Genomic DNA, 15,814 nt, shown 5'->3' on the forward strand with positions numbered 1-15,814 from the left:
ACTTTCTCGGGAACTTTCTTTTTGATCAAATTCGGTGAGTAAAAATCGTTTGTTTCTCTTTCTGATTTCGAAACTTTTCTGATTCAAAAGCCAATTTTATCGATGTAAAATAATGCAAAGGTGGGTAACAGCGTTATTATAAGCACGATTTACTTACCAAGCAATTTGTTACTCCGTAACTTCGTATTTACACGTCATGATTAAACTTACATTTTTTTGGATGAAGATTTCTCCCTCACGTTCTGGGTATTTGCCTACATTTTACTGGTTCTATGTCAGTGTCGGCATTGCTGGACTACTTTATGCAAGATAACCCACTTCTGTCACTTTATGCCAACACCTTCCTTGCTTTCTTTTGCGAAAGTTCAGCAGTTGATATGATGGACTCATTCCCTTAACATTTGCCAATTAACATCGTATCGAAGTGTCGCACATACGGTGGTGCAACCGTACCAAGAATGGATGCTATACAGGAGCAAATCTAATATTCTTAAAACGTTTTTTTTTTTGTCGAATATTTAACTTATTTGAAAAAAATATTTATAAATGAGTAGTATTATAATTTATCCTAGAACAAGAATGGATTTTTGCACTAAAATTTTCTATTTTTAATTTGTCTAAATGATTTCAGTTATACGACCTACCGCTAGATGGTGTTTCTGTTGGCATCCCGAACGACTGACGTGGACGACTGAAAAAAAATATTCCCGTTTGAAAGGTAAGAAAAGGACTAAACTCGAGTCTCACTAGCTTTGACAGCTGCTGCAGACGATCTTGTTCAGCTAACGCTCCAACTTAACCGGTTTCCGCAGATTTTTGATTGTTCTTTTTTCTCTTTGGTACCGCACTCTTTCATTCTCTAACTGTAAGACAACGTTTTGGTTACGCATATCATTTTCAAAATCTTCCTTTTCAGAAACATTTCCCGTCTTGAATCAAGAAATCATGTACGATGATGAACATAAAAATCCGGGTCAATGGGAAGTGGTTGGTGGGAAAACAAGCAGCAAACCAAAGGGAAAAACTGCTTCAAGTAAAATGAATGGAGCTGGAACAAAAACTGGTGCTGCACCTAAACCAATCATCAAAGTAGATGAACTAGGTAAAGTAAATTGTAACATAACAAAATTAAGTTTTTAAATGAAATTAACATTTTTGTGAATAGTTACACCATTGGACACAAAATATGCCTTATTGGACCCACAACTACGAGCTAAGGCAAAGCAAGATGCTTTGGGTGTTCCTGATAAGCCTGCGTCGAAAAGTAAACCAAAAGCAGCCAGCACTACTGTCAATAAAGATGTTGTGAAGAAAAAACCATCCAAAGAAGTTGTGAAGGAAAAGGTTCCCAAATCTCTTCCTGAAGCTCTAAAACAAGTAAAAAGCCACTTACGTTAATTGAACTTTTGCCTTGTTAAGACATAGAAAATTACTTTGTTTTTCAGATTAACACTGCAGAGTTAAACACAGCTATGACGACAGTCAAAGCCCGCTTCAGTGGCTCGCGCTTGTTGTGGTTGAAAGAACTCGCCTCTTACTTGAACAACCACACAAGTACAGAGCTAGATCCTGTTTTCTCGGGGAAGTCGCGCGACTATCCTTCCAGCGTCCTGTCGTCAGAATTAAAAACCCTGATCACCTCAACAATACAGTCGTGTGATGATGAGGCATTGAGCGCCTTCTTTGACCAAAGCCTCATCACGATGCCAAGTGACATGAACAGAGGTAAGTTGATAATTTACCATTACTTGAAAATTTACCCTTAGACATCATAGAGTAGCAGTAGCATTTGCTGTGAGCCCGGTTAGCAGGCTATTGGGCAATGCGAACGTAAATGAAAAGAAATAAAAAATATACTTATGCATGTGAAAGTAAAAGAAACAGCATCTAATCTAGAGTTTTCATTTATGTAGGTGTGTCGGTATCCGGTACAAAAATAGTCTTGCAGCTTCTAAGTTTCCACAGGCCTACCGTAGTCCTGGCACATCTCGCTCATGCCAACGAGTTCCTTGCAGCCAATGAAAGCAATAGAGCTGTTACGCTCTCAATCCTTTGGGTCCTGGCACAATCGTCGTTCAAGGATAGTCGAGTTGGAATTCAAGGTAAAACAAATCCATTTATTTTAATTCTCTTAACTCCCGCGAACAAGTGACATGAGGTATTAAGAATGACGCAGTGAACACACACATAAAGAAAAATTGAAGGCCTTTTACGTAGGTCGTAGATGTTTTCAAAAATCCAAATAACGGGAAGTGTGGGGGGGGGGGTGGGGTGTACTATATGCTTGTTAGGTCTAGGATTCTGTTGCTAGATTCTGATCCCTGGGTGGCATTTTGGCACAGCTTCATGAGAGTGTTTACTTGGTATCGTTCAGCAGCTGCAAGTAGTTGGACATCATTGGCAGAGGTCGTTAAACGACCCGTGTAGATAAAATGCAGGAATTCTTCAAAAACAGAGGCGTCTATGTCTTCGATGCGAAGGAAGTCAATTCCCGGCTGGGATAATAAATTTGCGAGAACGGGGCTCCGAGCAGCTAAAATGGCTCGATGAGCAGGAAATACTTTCCCTTGAACTAAAAACTCAAAATCTGTATACTGTCTCTTCCGAGCAGCAAGCCACAGTTGAGCCATGCAGAGCAAGTCTACTAATTCATAGCGGTAGTTGGGTATGTTCTCGTTGACATGGATGTAATATGTGATTGTAACGGGGAGTGGAAGAGGTCCGGTATGCAAAATGAACACTTTACGAAGTTCATCCTCCATTATTTGCTTCGGTTGCATCTCAGTAGTGTCAGATTCAGTCATTCCAGGACAAGTCAGTGTCAGTAAAACTCTATGTAATTGAATGCCGATTTTATGATGATTAGAACTAGTAAAGGTGAGTAAAAAGCCTGGTTGGTCGTTTTTTCTCTCTTGTCCAGCAGTGCAATTTAAGCTGACTAAGAAAAGTTTTTCGTTTCTGAATTGAAATGGCTGTGAAATTATGGGATAATCCACTGGCATTTTTTCTACAAGCCAACGAAACTTTAATATCAGCCCATGGCGATAAACTTGAGGGCCGTGAGGCGTAGATGCCTGTACAAATCAAGAATTCCATTGATGAGAGCATTATAAGTGAAGTGAAAATTTACGTATACCGTTTCACCGGACATGGCAGTACTCAATTTTAAAGCCAAATCGAAGAAGGGGCAGTCGCTAGAAGATAATCCCCACTTATCCTAGCTCTGGAGAATTTTCATCGACAAGATCTTACTTTAAGTAAAAGCACCTGCTTCTTCATATTTTTCTGCTACCTGCAGCCACGAGTGACAGCGATGAAGTGTGCAGACTAAAAAAAATAGCAACACCGCACAGTTGCCAAATTTATCTATGTTGCCAAAATCTGTAAATCAGGAAATAACTTCAGATTATTTCTTTTTAAATTTAAATTTACAGTTTGGATGGAAACCATGCTCCCATTGATCAGCACGAAAAACTATTGTGCTTACGTGGCGCAGAATGCGGAATACTTGGCGTCAAAAACATCCAGCATGAAGTCATTAGCAAATTCACTCACTGTGGCCGACTATTTCAAGTTAGTCGAGCAGCTTCAGCAAGGAACAGTTCCTACAACGGCCCGCAATGAAGTGGCTAAATTAGTCCAGTCTCTTTCTCAACCAATGATATCAGCTCATGCGTCTAAGATGTTTATGCAATATCTACGAAAATTGGTATCAGACCCATCTGGCCGGCCTGATATGTGCAAGAAAATGGTCAGCTGCCTACGTGCTGATGCCCATTCATACGAATCTTGGCGCAAAGAGTACCGTTCCAACTTACTTTCTTCCAGTTGTTTCCTGCAGTGGGTCGCTGATAATGAACAAATGTTTGCACGTGAATCTCAAGATTTCCAAGCAACGCTTAGTCACTTCCAGACCATCAACAGCACTTATCCCCCAACGGGCAAACCCCAACAGGGTCTCAATGGCTGCATTCAACTCTGTGAATATTTGATGGGAAGCAAAAAGAACAAGAAAAAGCCGACCAGATCGGGGTCGAAGCTGAAGTACCTCAACTACATGATGTTGATTGCGTTGGCCTACTTGGTGTACTACGATACACGCGTGTACGGCGATGGCCAGTTTGTCAATAGCCGTCTGGGGAAAGCTGCTGAACGTTCTGGCATTACAGCCAAAGTGTTGGAACTTCATCAGCTCGCGCAGCCTTATTTAGCCGAAGCGGAAGATCGTTTCGTCCTACTCAGAGATGTGGTCTATCGCAAAACAGGAGAAATTCACCAACGTGCCGAGCCTTATTTAGCTCAAGTCGGCGATGGGATGATCCAATTGAAGAATGCAGTCTATCGTAAAGGAGAAGAACTCTATCCAGGCATTTGGAGCGCAGCGGATGAGAAATATCAAGCCCTTGTTTTGGTGACGAAAGAAAAAGCTGCTCTTGGTTATGCGATGGCCATGGAATACACCGAACTCGGAATGGAAGCTGGTGCTCAATATTGGGAGAAATTCGTCGAATGGAGTGCCGTTTACCGTCAGCAATTAGCCGAGCAAACTGTAAAGGTTATTGAACTGACTGGAGGCTACGTTCAATGCGCGCGTAAGACGATTGCAGAGTTTATGGAGAAAGAACAAGTTCAACATGCCCTCAAGTACTCGTACGACATGTATCATAAAGCCCTTCACGCTGTCGGCTTGTGTTCTCATTAACTTTCCATGTCGGTTGGTCTTTTCAAAATTGATTCTTTTGTTTTCGGTTCTGAACATTTAAGTCCTTAGTTGTGAAATGTCACTTCAGGGAACAATGATTTTTTTTTTTTTAAGAAAAGAAATTATCCGTTCGGCAAACAACGTCCAACATTTGACAGATTATGAAAGCGGAATACATATGATGGGGTGGAAGACGCAGTTTTATTTTTTCCCATAGGTTTCTTTCTTTTCTTAGGTGGCCACAAGTTCTATATCTCACCGACGTTTCATTTCCTATTAATTCCTGTGCGAGCGGGCATTTACAATCCTTCGAATATTGGATCGTTGTGAACTCTTCGGAACGGTAAATTTGTTCAGGTCTATCGATTTTCTGGATTTCGTATTTAAAATTGCACAGGTGTAAGTGGGACAAACGAGACTCCAACCCACAAAGTGGTTTTTTTTGTATCGGTGTTAAGATGTTAATGGCTGGTGGTAAGTAGTATTACTAGTTTACGGCGACAGACATGTTCACCGAAACGGATTGCTATCTCTGGAGGCAATTATAATACGAAAGGCATGCACGTTCAGCTGTAGGTGAAGCAGATAAAAAGCCGTGCCAATTAAACTCACACGCGCTTACAGTATGTTCGTGGCAACCAGAATCTATGTTATTATGTGTGACTCGGGAAACCGGAAGCGTTGTGAAAAGACCGAGATATCGTTTAATTTTTTCGGTTGTTTATTCTTGATAAATGGTCTGACATTGAAGGCACGAACGAGCTCTTATTTTTTTTATAACATCAACATGGCCTTGTGAAATGTGTATCTAAATAATTTATTAGTGGACTGTAAAAACATTTTCGTCGGATATAAGGTAAACAATGTAGTTATTTGGTTAACAATTTTACTACCCATTTAATAAAAAAAAATTCTGTTTTCTTTCAGGTTTGTGTACATCTTCACAGATTAAAAGAGAGAGACTCAGCATCCCGCTAAACCACGAAGATGTTTACTTGATCCTATAAGCATCCCGTTGAAGTATAGGTACGTAACATGGATGAATTAATACGTTATGGAATTATGCCAATCGAATCAGACCGAATGACCGACTGACGATAGCCTATATAAGCGACCGCTACACACTAGTTTAAGCCCAGTTGGAATTCGTTCTCAGTGCCGACTTGTAGTCTGTATCATCATGCGCAAGGTATACCATCACCAACAACGTTGTTCCGTTTGCCTCTGGACTTAAACTTCGTTTAACGCTCCGATCAAAGTGAAACATTTTCTTTAAATATTCAATAGGTCCCGCAGTCGTTTAAAGTGTTGCTCCTTTTTGGTCTTATACTTGGCCAGCATGTGACCGACGCAGCCCTAAAGTTTAAAGGAAAAAGGAGAGGTTAAATCTACATGTTGAAAAATTTTAACCAATTGATCACATACATATTCATCAACTTCTTGTTTTGCTAAATGTTTTTAAACATAAAAATTAGGTGGACAGGCCAACCACGGACTTCAGTTGGGGGGTAAAAGATACAAAAGTGGATCCCATGGAAGTGCAAGTGGTATCACACATTTTTACTTCAAAACGAGGCACTACTTAACTTTATTGACGCATTAACATTTAATGTTCTTTTTCTAGTTTCAAAAGTGTTAGAAGGAACCTCTCCAGTCCTCGCCCCTCAGCCATTAACAGCTTATACGTCATCAAAAGTACATCTCGCATCGGTTCCTATTATGGCACTTCCATCTCCACATTACTCTCGAACAGGATATGAAATTTGGAACGCTGGAACAGAAGGAAGTGACCATGGAAGAGCAATATGGCATAGTGGCAATCCTCGTCTATACGGTCCTTCTACTTACGGCCCACCGCGTGTGCATCTTACGCCTGAAGATCTCATCATCCGACCTGAGGAACCCAGTTCTTGGCACGCTGAAAGAATAAGTAATGCAATAATAGATAGCCCATCGATTAGAGGGCCGACAGGTAGCCATCACCTGGATACAGAACCCATCGCTCCAGGTGGGCAAAACAAAGTAGGCAAACTGCTTGCCCTAGCAATTGCCTATTCATACGGTGTACCGACACTTCCGAAGATCAAGAGTTTGCTGGAGGAGGATATGTAGAAATGAAACAAGTCCCTGGATTGTGGGAAACCCAGCAGCATCAGTGATACATTTTCTCGTTCACTCCAGTGAAAGAATTAAGAAGAAATAAGGTGTGAAAATGTAACAGTTTATTTCTCAGCTGGTCCAAAAGATTGATTTTCTTGTCTTCTATTTATATTTTTATTTCCCAGTTTTATGTTGTAATAATTTATCAACTCCCATTGTAGAAAAATTTCAGCTACAGTCTCACACTTATGTATTTTTCCTGTCTTGTATCAACGCCAGTAGCATGACGAGTTGATGACTAGTAACGGATCTTCGTTTTCTGTTAACTCTACAAATTCAATATTCCGTTACCAATTTTCCCATCCAACAGTTTGAAACTTTTTGTTCTCATCATCATTTATGAAGCTTTTTCTTGTTATAGCATATGATTGCTGTTGTTGTTTGTAATAATAGAGAGCTTATCAACTTATATGGCAACTGTGTGACTTACTGTACTTTCTTTAGCACGTAAGCAATGGACGATTTCTTAAAACCGTAACATGGCCGAATCAAACTTTAATTATTGAAGTATTCTTACAAAAAAAACGAAAATAGATGGACCGACTGTTATGTAGCGAACTTGCAGCTGTCCCCCCCCCCCCCCCCTTAATCTGCGAAGGAAATCGAAACTTGAACGTTCCAGGTTCTGGTTAGACGAGCCAACTCATAAGGAAAGACAAACACATGGACGTTTGCTTTAATTTTACCAGGACAGACGATTACCTGTAAATCTCAAGGCTGTCATCTTGCTCAGCGTTTGTTCGTGTCACGTACCATTTGCCATAAGGAAAAGGACGTAAGAAAATAGGAAGCCAACAATAGTTTTCATCGTATGTCTCACATCATGAACGTCTTGCGTCTAACGAAGAGTAGTTTGAGAAATCTATTCAACCGATACACACAGGATGTAGCTGATGAAATACAGATAACGCTCAGCCTGTTTTTTACGATCCAAGTTGTGGTTCTGGTGCGTGAATGAGCGTGAGTCTCATATATGGCTACACAGGCTACCTATTTTATACCTTATACGATATGTTCTCACTAAGGCTCACTTGTCTACTATTATAGGTCACGGTATAACCTTCACTATACAGCCAAGAGTTTCTTGATAAATACGACACGAGTAGATGTCGTAAAACACTTTTGGTCACGCTTTGCCCGCCAAAAATGAAGCATGAAGATGATGACTGTTCTTTTAAATCAAGTGAGAATTCATTTGCAGCTATGACTGTTCCTTTTGAATAAAGAATGCTTTCACCTGTGCTCTAAAAGAACCTCTTGTCCTCGCGTGATAACAATCCGCATGACAAAGAATTACACGGTTCAATCAAGTCAGGCATTTACGGGAATTCGTGTGAATGGCCGTGCAAGTAGGCTTAAAAGTACTCAATGCCCATTTCTTCGTCACGGTTTTCTTCTGCAGTTTCTTGTCATCTAAGTGGTGGCTATTTCTATTTTTGGAGTCGCTTCATTAGTCCTTAACTTACTAGCTTAATGGCACAATCTCTTTTTTTTTTACATCCGTTACATGTCCCACTTAAGCCGTTGACAGCGGTGAAATTATGTCTATACTTTTTAACCTATTAGGAAACTCCACATAACCAACAGAGGAGAGATGATCAACTTTCTTTTTGCTAAGCTCCTCCTCTCGTTGCAAATTTTCGCGTATAAATGCCGCGAGCTAGCATTTCGCACTGGCAATTTACCTGTTTACTCCATTGTCGATTGCAGTGTATAATATTCCTCCGACAATACTATAGAAATTCAATTATTTGATTCTTCCACCAGAGTTATAGAATTCTATACCTCTATATCCAATAACTCTGATTCCACATGTGTTGTTATGAATATAAAAGAGCAGCTTGGCTTATGGCACTTGCAATTTATGTGGATGACTTTCACAGCTGTAATATTGTACCAAAGTGAATTGGGAGGGTTTCGATATGATGTAAATTGTTTCCTTTTTTCCATATAGGCACACTGTGTCATTAACGACTTTTTGCTTCCTACAGAGAACAGGCTTCTTGTATGCCATAAAATCTGTTTTACGATCTTGTGTTGATTGTGAAAAAAAAGTGAAATTCGAAAGAAAGACTTAACATCGAGAAATAACTAGTGAAAGCAACTGGATTGCGTAAAGCTACGAAGATGTTTGCTGGATCACAAGTGTTACGTTATACTGTTTTAGGAAGGAACAGCAAACGAGAAATGTGTGTTACGTAAACACCTAACAAGGCGTACGCCTTGTATTTACTAAATAAATTGGAGAGGGAAATGACTTTCTACATTGATAGTTTATGAATTTTCTACCATTTTTCTTGACCACTTTCGAACAAAGGTTTGTAATGCTGTACTACTCCGTATATAAACGGCTGCTACGTAGCATTTTAATCCACAGTTTGCAATTGTGTTCCATACAAGCTTATCCTGATTCAGCATGCAAAAGGTATAACACTTTAAAGTTATTCCATCAGCTAAGTTAACAGATGCTGACCTTTTTTGCTGTTAATAGTTTACCATTTCAATCGTCTGTTTGCTAGTCATTGGACTAGTGCTAGCCCAACATGGTGTGGAAGCAACGAAAAAGGAAAAAGGAAAAGGTAATTTTAAATAGTTGTTAATGTTAAGTAACTTTTTCATGTTTGAGAGGAATCTAGTAAATTTGAAACTAAATTCCTTTAGGTTCAGGCTACGGCGGAGAATACGGCGGTGGTGGATATGGCGGCGGAGGATATGGAGGTGAGTCTGATATGAAGTTATTCAAAGCTGCTGATGTTTAAGCTTTTGTAATCTTTCTGTTTAGAGGAATAACACATCTCATATAGGAAAACTGTGTTTATTAATTCGTTTGTTTGTTTACGCTTAGGAGATCATAAACCGCATCATAAGCCTCATCACAAGCCCCACCATAAACCTCTTTTCAAACCCCTTTTCAAACCTCACCACAAACCCCATCATAAACCACATCACGGCGGGGGCGAATACGGTGGATATTAAGCTCATCAGCCATTGGCGACATCTTGGTATCACCTTCAGCTACTTCATCTTCTCGAAATCATGACACTTCCTATACTATTATCACAATATCAGTTATGTTCAAATATCATCCGTGTATTTCGTTGTTTACTGTAAAACGTTTCTACATACGATCTTTTTATAGCCGTGAATACAAAGAGCTTATTATTGTAAAAATGGGTGAAAATTGCTTCTCTCTGAATATGCGATAGAAGGAATTAAGTTAAACCTTCAACGTCCTTAAGATTCTAAGTTTGGGGTTGCATTTAATTAAAATGTATCGTACAAGCTACAAGGTCAGATCAAAAACATAAAGCTACGTGAAAAAGGTAAAAAATTTGGTTTGCAAACATGTCTTACACATTTTGTTTACCCATTCCTTTTTGTCCTTGATCGCCTTCCATTTTCTTTCTCTTCCTCTGTTTATATTTTAGTCTGTACTAAAATGTCAGCTGTTCAAGTTCAGTAGGAATCTAACCTCTACCCCAAACAGTCATATATGAATCTATTAACAACGTGAACGGATGTCAGGGCATAAAACTTCAAAAAGAAATCAATTTCTGAAATGCAAACAAGTCAAAACGTTCGTCAACATAACTCACGCATAGTGGTATTTTGTACCAAATGTAACGTTACTATTGTTTTGTGACGTTGTGGAAACAGTAGATACACTTCACTTTAAAGCACAGGTACATCTATAATTTTAGCTTTATTCTACGATTAGCAATTGTTCGTCCATACCTAATATCGAATGGTCATTCAAAACTCTCACTTTTTTGGCCAAGATTTTTAGCCTTGTATGACAATTTCTTTTCGCCAAATTGCTTTCGAAACATCGATTTGTTCTCCTGTCATAGAATGCAATTAGGTTTGCCATTAGAAATCGGATAAATTCGGGATTTCCCGAAGGTTTTTTTTTCTCTTTGCTGCTATAGACTTAAATTTGCCAAAAAAGTGAAATGATGTCCTTGATGTCATGTAGACATGTAGCCTACCCTTTTTCTTACACTGTATTAATTGGTTTGTATAGGAATGAGAGGAAAGGTTTAATTTCACAAATGTACAAATTATTTTCTTCTGTCTTCATTGGCTGTTCTTGCCAATCTGGCTCATATTCTATTTCACACCTGCAGTGTACCTCTGCAATTTGAAACTTGTTACTAAAATTTTATTTCCAGATTGTAAATTGGTCCTATGTGATGGACTAATGAAAGACGTACGTTACTGCCCGTCCACCGAAGCTTGCCAAGTACTCCTGCAATGTAGGGACACAGGTGAAAGTGTCATCTCTTGTAGATGTCCTTATTGCGTTCACGCTTGTTGAACTAGGGCAGATGGAGTTTACTCTATTTTCTCTCCCTACATCGTAAGTAACGCTACGATGAACAAAATAGCAAATAACGGTAAGATGGACTTTATTCTCTATAGGAACTTTCACACTTGTGTGTTGTTCCGGTCTCGAAAACAGGTGAAAATTAATTTACTAGCAGTTTCGACTTTTTTGTAAGAAGAATTGGCTATAATCAGTTTTTCTTTCTTTGAAACAGCAACTTTACGAAAAGATTAATTCATGTACGTACATTCACATTAACTCTAATTACAGTTATGTCCTGTGTAAATCCAACATAAGCAATGACACTATTCATTTTCTCTTTTTTAAAACGCTCACTGAAGTTTGTGGGAAGCATTCGTGTAAGTTAAACGTAAAAATGTATTTAAAAAGATTAAAAGTTTTCAAACTAATTTAACTTTCTCGGTGTGCATATTTTCTAACAAAATTGTATCTATAGGTTCATTATTTTTCCTTCTCATTTGTTTTATGGCCGTCGATTAATGGGGAAAAAAAGCAATGTTCATGTCGTACACATGAAGAAAGTGAAATTTCATAGAAGAAGTTGGGTGGAGTACTGGCATGGTCGACAACCGGTCCGTCGGAAAGGAAACTGTATCTCACGAAGGTGCGAAAATGTTAATAGTTGGCTAGTTAGATCTCGTTTCATACAGGAAAAAACCTCTATAGTGAAATGTAAGAGAAAATGATTATTAAAACCCTATGCGCATGGCGAATTTGCTTTCTTTTCATTTTTCTATTGTAGATTGGAAAGCAGTGTATCGACAGTCGACGATATATAAATGACTGTGCCACAACTTCAAACAACAGTTGAAATCGCATTTTATTCTTGAGTATCGTTTGATTCAATATGAAAAAGGTATTCGTTTGTTAACATTAGTTTAAATTAAATTTTCGTTCTATTATTAACGTTTCTGATAATGTTTTAAAACAGTTTACGGTTTCGTTCGTCTGTTTCTTGTTAGCTGGCCTGGTGGTCCTCGAACATTGTACCGAGGCAACTGACGAGAAAGGTTGGTTTTCGTTTAAAAGTTGATTAACAGTATTGCTTTATTTGGATTAATTTACTTCAACAATACGGTGCCATTTAGGTTATGATGAGGAATACGCTGCCGTGGAATATGGTGGAGAATACGAAGGATACCAAGCTGAAGAATACGGAGAAGGAAAAGGTTAGCCTCGATTGGTATCTATCTGAAAAGAAAATTACGAAATTGGGTATGCGGAAAGCAGTTACCCTACTGGCATTATTCCACGTCGTTTAGAAATGGAACAGCTCTAGTTTTAGTGTTTAAAATTTTGTGGGATGCACTTGTAGCGAACGTAGCTATTTAGTTCAAACAAATTGTTTATCGATTACAACTAGGTCACCACAAAGGGCATCACAAGGATCATCACAAAGGACATCACAAGGGACACTATAAGGGTCATCACCATCACAACGGAGGAGAATATGGAGCAGGATACGATGGATACGGAGGATACGGAGGCGGAGAATATGGAGGCGGAGAATATGGAGGTGGAGAATATGGAGGTGAAAAAGGTTAGCTGGATTCGCAAAGAATGTAGATTGCGGTTACGTTATGGACTTGATATTATCCCATTTGTAACAAATGAAAACAAATTTCAAATCAATTTTGCTTTGCAGGGCATCACAAAGGCCACCATCATAAAGGACACCATAAAGGCCATCACAAGGGCCATCACAAGGGCCACCATAAAGGTCATCATAAAGGCCACCACAAGGGCCATCACAAGGGCCATCACAAGGGCCATCATCATCACGGAGGTGGTGAATACGGCGGAGGAAGTTACGTTTACGCCTCAGCTGGCGGTTACTCATCTCATCCGTATCCAGTGGCCTCTTATTCTCCACAGGCAGAAAGTGATTACGGAGGATATAGTGGACCGACAAGTTACGACGCATATTCACCAGATCATTTTTTCCCTACTTATGGCGATTCTCCCCTGGTCGCAGATTACCATAAGAATTAATTAAACACAGTACTGGATTACCGCTTGAAGTGGCTGCAAATTTTATATCCTTTCAGAAACAGATTACTTTTCTTTGATGATCCTCACAGTTGTATGACAAAATGTACCAGAGAATTATACATACAATGTTAATCATTATTTTTTCTTTATTATTATATAAGGGGTGTAATAAAACAGTAACAAGCATCGTAATGAAGGAACCCTCTTCTCATCATTGCAACCAGGTGAGTCTTTCGTGTTTTGTTGTTCAGACGAATACAAGACTGCTGATAAAACGATAAGGTAAAAAATATATAAGTTTACGTACTAGCTGAATCTCTTTTTATTATCTAAAGAGGAATAGAGGACGTTGTTCTCAGTAAACTTTTTAAATTTTTTTGGATGAAATACAGCGGGATTTTCCGAAACGAAAGTTATGTCCTTTAACAAAAGAACTTTCGCTACATGACCTGCAGCCTATGCAGTCCTGCACAATCTACTTACAAATAATAATATAATATCTTCGTGTAACTCTCCCTTTTTTTTTTCTTTCCAGGCTCCATGCAGTGCCGCTAGCCTTGTGTATTCCATTTCGTCCCACTATTTTTTAAGAGGATCATTCGTCTTTTGATAGAATGTCACGACGAGCTCTTCGTCAAAGAAAACTGGGTGAACAGGGTTTTTTTTTCTTTCCCCGAAGACGACAGACGGCGAAAGGGAAGAGTCCTTGAATCAGCACGAAGACGCTTTGTGAACCATCGCCGTCACGCTGAATTAATCAGAATTGAAAGAATAGGAACACGAAGAAAAGTTAACTTCACACGTCTACAACTCACTTTCATTTTTTTCACCAGTGATGGTGACTTCGGTCTTTGACATTATTAGAATCACACCTTGTGGACGATGTATAAAAGTAGCGGCTACCACATTTTGAAAGCACAGTTGGCACTTGTTCTCTGTGTTGGCTTGCAAACTGATTCAACATGCCTAAGGTACAATATCAACATTTGATTCTAGTTAACATTTAACCACATTATTGTTCAATTCTGGATTAGGTTAACTTAAATACCATGAAATGTTTTCTGCTATTCGGATTGGTGTTAATCCATGGCACTGAAGCAACTAAAGGAAAAGGAAGAGGTTAGTTGGTTCAAAAGCTATGCAAGTTATCGACGAGAGAACATAAACATAACACCTTTTTCTAATTCGCACAGGCGGAGGTTACGGTGGAGGTATGAGCTATGGCGGGGGAGGACATGGAGGTGGAGGTTACGGCGGTGGAGGACACGGTAGTGGAGGGCACGGAAGCGGAGGTTACGGAGGCGGAGGGCACGGAGGTGGTGTGTCATCTCTGCTGATAAATCCGGCCATTTAAATTTAGTTTTAATTTTTATGATTGCTTACTTACAAACTTGCAGGTAGCGGAGGATACGGTGCTGCTCCTCCTCCACAAATAATTTATATCCCTGCCCCTCAGCCTGTCATCGTGTCGGCTCCTCAACCAATCGCCCATCACCAGCCACCACATAGGCCTGCTCCTTCTTATGGCGGGGGAGGCCATGGTGGTAGTGGTGGTGGTGGTTATGGCGGAGGTCAGATGGGAGGTGGTTCCTACGGAGGATCAGCCGGAGGAGGGCATGGAGGTGGCCATGGAGGTCATCAATCTGGTGGTTATGGAGGATCGGCAGGAGGTGGTCATCGAGGTCCCCAACCTGGCGGTTATGGAGGCTCTTCTGGAGCTGCACCTGTCCACGTACATGTTCACGCTCCTGCTCCAGTTGCTGCACCAGTTCATCACGCGGCTCCAGTCCCTTCTTACGGTGGGGGTAGTCACGGAGGAGCAGCTGGTGGCTACGGAGGACCAATTGGAGGAGGAAATGGAGGTGGACATGGAGGTCATCAGTCCGCTGGCTATGGAGGATCGATGGGTGGTGGACACGGAGGTCATGGAGGCTCATCAGGAGGAGGCTATGCTCCTGGTCCAGTAGCTCCACCACCTCACCCGGCCCCAATGCCTTCTTACGGAGGTGGACATGGTGGACAAATCGGTGGTCACGGAGGTGCTGTAGGAGGAGGACATGGCGGACAAGCTGGTGGCTATGGAGGTTCGGCAGGAGGAGGACACGGTGGTCAAGCTGGTGGCTATGGAGGCTCTGTAGGAGGAGGTCATGGAGCTGGTGGGTATGGTGGATCAGGCGGAGGTGGGTATCCTTCTGCCCCCGTAGCCCCACCTCATCAGCCGCCTCCAGTCGCCTCCTACGGCCCTCCACCCCAATCTGCTGGAGGATACTAAACCGGTGACTCAACTCTTTTGTAAACGTCGTATAAATATTTAACGTGGTTTCTAATAAATGGATTGCTTCAATATTCTTACCGTATTTTTCGATATGTGATTTTTAATTGGGCGACTTGTTAGATCGATTTGGCGGTTTGTCAAGCAATTCAGTGTATATCACTGGGATATATTTTGAAAATTAACTGAACGAACCGAATTTTAAGGATCTTTTAGCTCATACTGATTAAGTATTCGATATGACGTTGTTAGAATCGAGGGAATCAAACGTTAATAAAAAATTTACCAAATTTGCTGCAGCCAGTGACACAACCAAGTGTCAAATGAATACGATATAATA

General features: G+C 40.2%; 6 protein-coding genes across 16 annotated transcripts; 5 read left to right on the plus strand and 1 right to left on the minus strand.

Annotated features, from left to right (window-relative positions):
- Positions 1–605: 605 nt before the first annotated feature.
- LOC130701107 (transmembrane protein 214-like) lies at positions 606–4,894 on the plus strand. 3 transcript variants are annotated; one of them, XM_057523064.2, is made up of 6 exons: positions 606–718; positions 917–1,102; positions 1,166–1,377; positions 1,446–1,725; positions 1,914–2,102; positions 3,435–4,894. In XM_057523064.2, exons 1-6 carry the CDS (start codon positions 622–624, stop codon positions 4,700–4,702), a joined length of 2,232 nt encoding a protein of 743 aa, XP_057379047.2. In that variant the 5' UTR covers positions 606–621; the 3' UTR covers positions 4,703–4,894. The 3 variants fall into 3 exon arrangements, with proteins under 3 accessions (XP_057379047.2, XP_057379046.1, XP_057379045.1); XM_057523063.2 differs by having other exon boundaries at positions 693–802; XM_057523062.1 differs by having other exon boundaries at positions 697–839.
- On the minus strand, positions 2,236–3,332 carry LOC130701151 (uncharacterized). The gene is made up of 2 exons (XM_057523130.2): positions 3,137–3,332; positions 2,236–3,074 (listed from the first exon to the last, which is right to left on the minus strand). The coding sequence occupies exons 1-2, from the start codon at positions 3,149–3,151 to the stop codon at positions 2,277–2,279; spliced, it is 813 nt and encodes a 270-aa protein (XP_057379113.1). The 5' UTR covers positions 3,152–3,332; the 3' UTR covers positions 2,236–2,276.
- Positions 4,895–5,789: 895 nt separating the features above from the next.
- On the plus strand, positions 5,790–7,271 carry LOC130701161 (uncharacterized). Its single transcript, XM_057523139.2, has 4 exons — positions 5,790–5,891; positions 5,990–6,083; positions 6,178–6,249; positions 6,327–7,271. The coding sequence occupies exons 1-4, from the start codon at positions 5,883–5,885 to the stop codon at positions 6,812–6,814; spliced, it is 663 nt and encodes a 220-aa protein (XP_057379122.1). The 5' UTR covers positions 5,790–5,882; the 3' UTR covers positions 6,815–7,271.
- Positions 7,272–9,127: 1,856 nt separating this feature from the next.
- Positions 9,128–10,033, plus strand: LOC130701173 (serine/threonine-protein phosphatase 1 regulatory subunit 10-like). Its single transcript, XM_057523152.1, has 4 exons — positions 9,128–9,287; positions 9,354–9,441; positions 9,524–9,580; positions 9,708–10,033. The coding sequence occupies exons 1-4, from the start codon at positions 9,279–9,281 to the stop codon at positions 9,836–9,838; spliced, it is 285 nt and encodes a 94-aa protein (XP_057379135.1). The 5' UTR covers positions 9,128–9,278; the 3' UTR covers positions 9,839–10,033.
- Positions 10,034–11,984: 1,951 nt separating this feature from the next.
- Positions 11,985–13,340, plus strand: LOC130701159 (spore coat protein YeeK-like). Its single transcript, XM_057523137.2, has 5 exons — positions 11,985–12,066; positions 12,142–12,220; positions 12,299–12,379; positions 12,574–12,750; positions 12,856–13,340. The coding sequence occupies exons 1-5, from the start codon at positions 12,058–12,060 to the stop codon at positions 13,200–13,202; spliced, it is 693 nt and encodes a 230-aa protein (XP_057379120.1). The 5' UTR covers positions 11,985–12,057; the 3' UTR covers positions 13,203–13,340.
- A 689-nt stretch (positions 13,341–14,029) lies between these two features.
- LOC130701135 (uncharacterized) lies at positions 14,030–15,548 on the plus strand. Of its 9 annotated transcripts, none has more exons than XM_059497196.1 (5): positions 14,030–14,173; positions 14,237–14,321; positions 14,396–14,521; positions 14,600–15,208; positions 15,332–15,548. In XM_059497196.1, exons 1-5 carry the CDS (start codon positions 14,165–14,167, stop codon positions 15,472–15,474), a joined length of 972 nt encoding a protein of 323 aa, XP_059353179.1. In that variant the 5' UTR covers positions 14,030–14,164; the 3' UTR covers positions 15,475–15,548. The 9 variants fall into 9 exon arrangements, with proteins under 9 accessions (XP_059353179.1, XP_059353176.1, XP_057379092.1 ...); XM_059497193.1 differs by having other exon boundaries at positions 14,031–14,173; positions 15,242–15,548; XM_057523109.2 differs by having other exon boundaries at positions 14,031–14,173; positions 14,600–14,836; positions 15,053–15,548.
- Positions 15,549–15,814: the final 266 nt, after the last annotated feature.

This window comes from Daphnia carinata, chromosome 10 (assembly GCF_022539665.2).
Source record: "Daphnia carinata strain CSIRO-1 chromosome 10, CSIRO_AGI_Dcar_HiC_V3, whole genome shotgun sequence".
Classification (NCBI taxonomy): domain Eukaryota; kingdom Metazoa; phylum Arthropoda; class Branchiopoda; order Diplostraca; family Daphniidae; genus Daphnia; species Daphnia carinata.

Bases quoted from the DNA above. Each gene is read 5' to 3' on its own strand.
- LOC130701107 (XM_057523064.2), top strand. From the start codon at position 622: ATGATTTCAGTTATACGACCTACCGCTAGATGGTGTTTCTGTTGGCAT. The intron at 1,378-1,445 runs GTAAAAAGCCAC...TTTGTTTTTCAG, and splicing joins TTCCTGAAGCTCTAAAACAA to ATTAACACTGCAGAGTTAAA. The intron at 1,726-1,913 runs GTAAGTTGATAA...TCATTTATGTAG, and splicing joins GCCAAGTGACATGAACAGAG to GTGTGTCGGTATCCGGTACA.
- LOC130701161 (XM_057523139.2), top strand. The intron at 6,084-6,177 runs GTTAAATCTACA...CATAAAAATTAG, and splicing joins GTTTAAAGGAAAAAGGAGAG to GTGGACAGGCCAACCACGGA. The intron at 6,250-6,326 runs GTATCACACATT...TTCTTTTTCTAG, and splicing joins ATCCCATGGAAGTGCAAGTG to TTTCAAAAGTGTTAGAAGGA.
- LOC130701173 (XM_057523152.1), top strand. The intron at 9,442-9,523 runs GTAATTTTAAAT...AAATTCCTTTAG, and splicing joins GAAAAAGGAAAAAGGAAAAG to GTTCAGGCTACGGCGGAGAA. The intron at 9,581-9,707 runs GTGAGTCTGATA...GTTTACGCTTAG, and splicing joins TGGCGGCGGAGGATATGGAG to GAGATCATAAACCGCATCAT.
- LOC130701159 (XM_057523137.2), top strand. The intron at 12,221-12,298 runs GTTGGTTTTCGT...GGTGCCATTTAG, and splicing joins CGAGGCAACTGACGAGAAAG to GTTATGATGAGGAATACGCT. The intron at 12,751-12,855 runs GTTAGCTGGATT...TTTGCTTTGCAG, and splicing joins AGAATATGGAGGTGAAAAAG to GGCATCACAAAGGCCACCAT.
- LOC130701135 (XM_057523104.2), top strand. The intron at 14,322-14,395 runs GTTAGTTGGTTC...TAATTCGCACAG, and splicing joins AACTAAAGGAAAAGGAAGAG to GCGGAGGTTACGGTGGAGGT. The intron at 14,522-14,599 runs GTGTGTCATCTC...ACAAACTTGCAG, and splicing joins AGGCGGAGGGCACGGAGGTG to GTAGCGGAGGATACGGTGCT.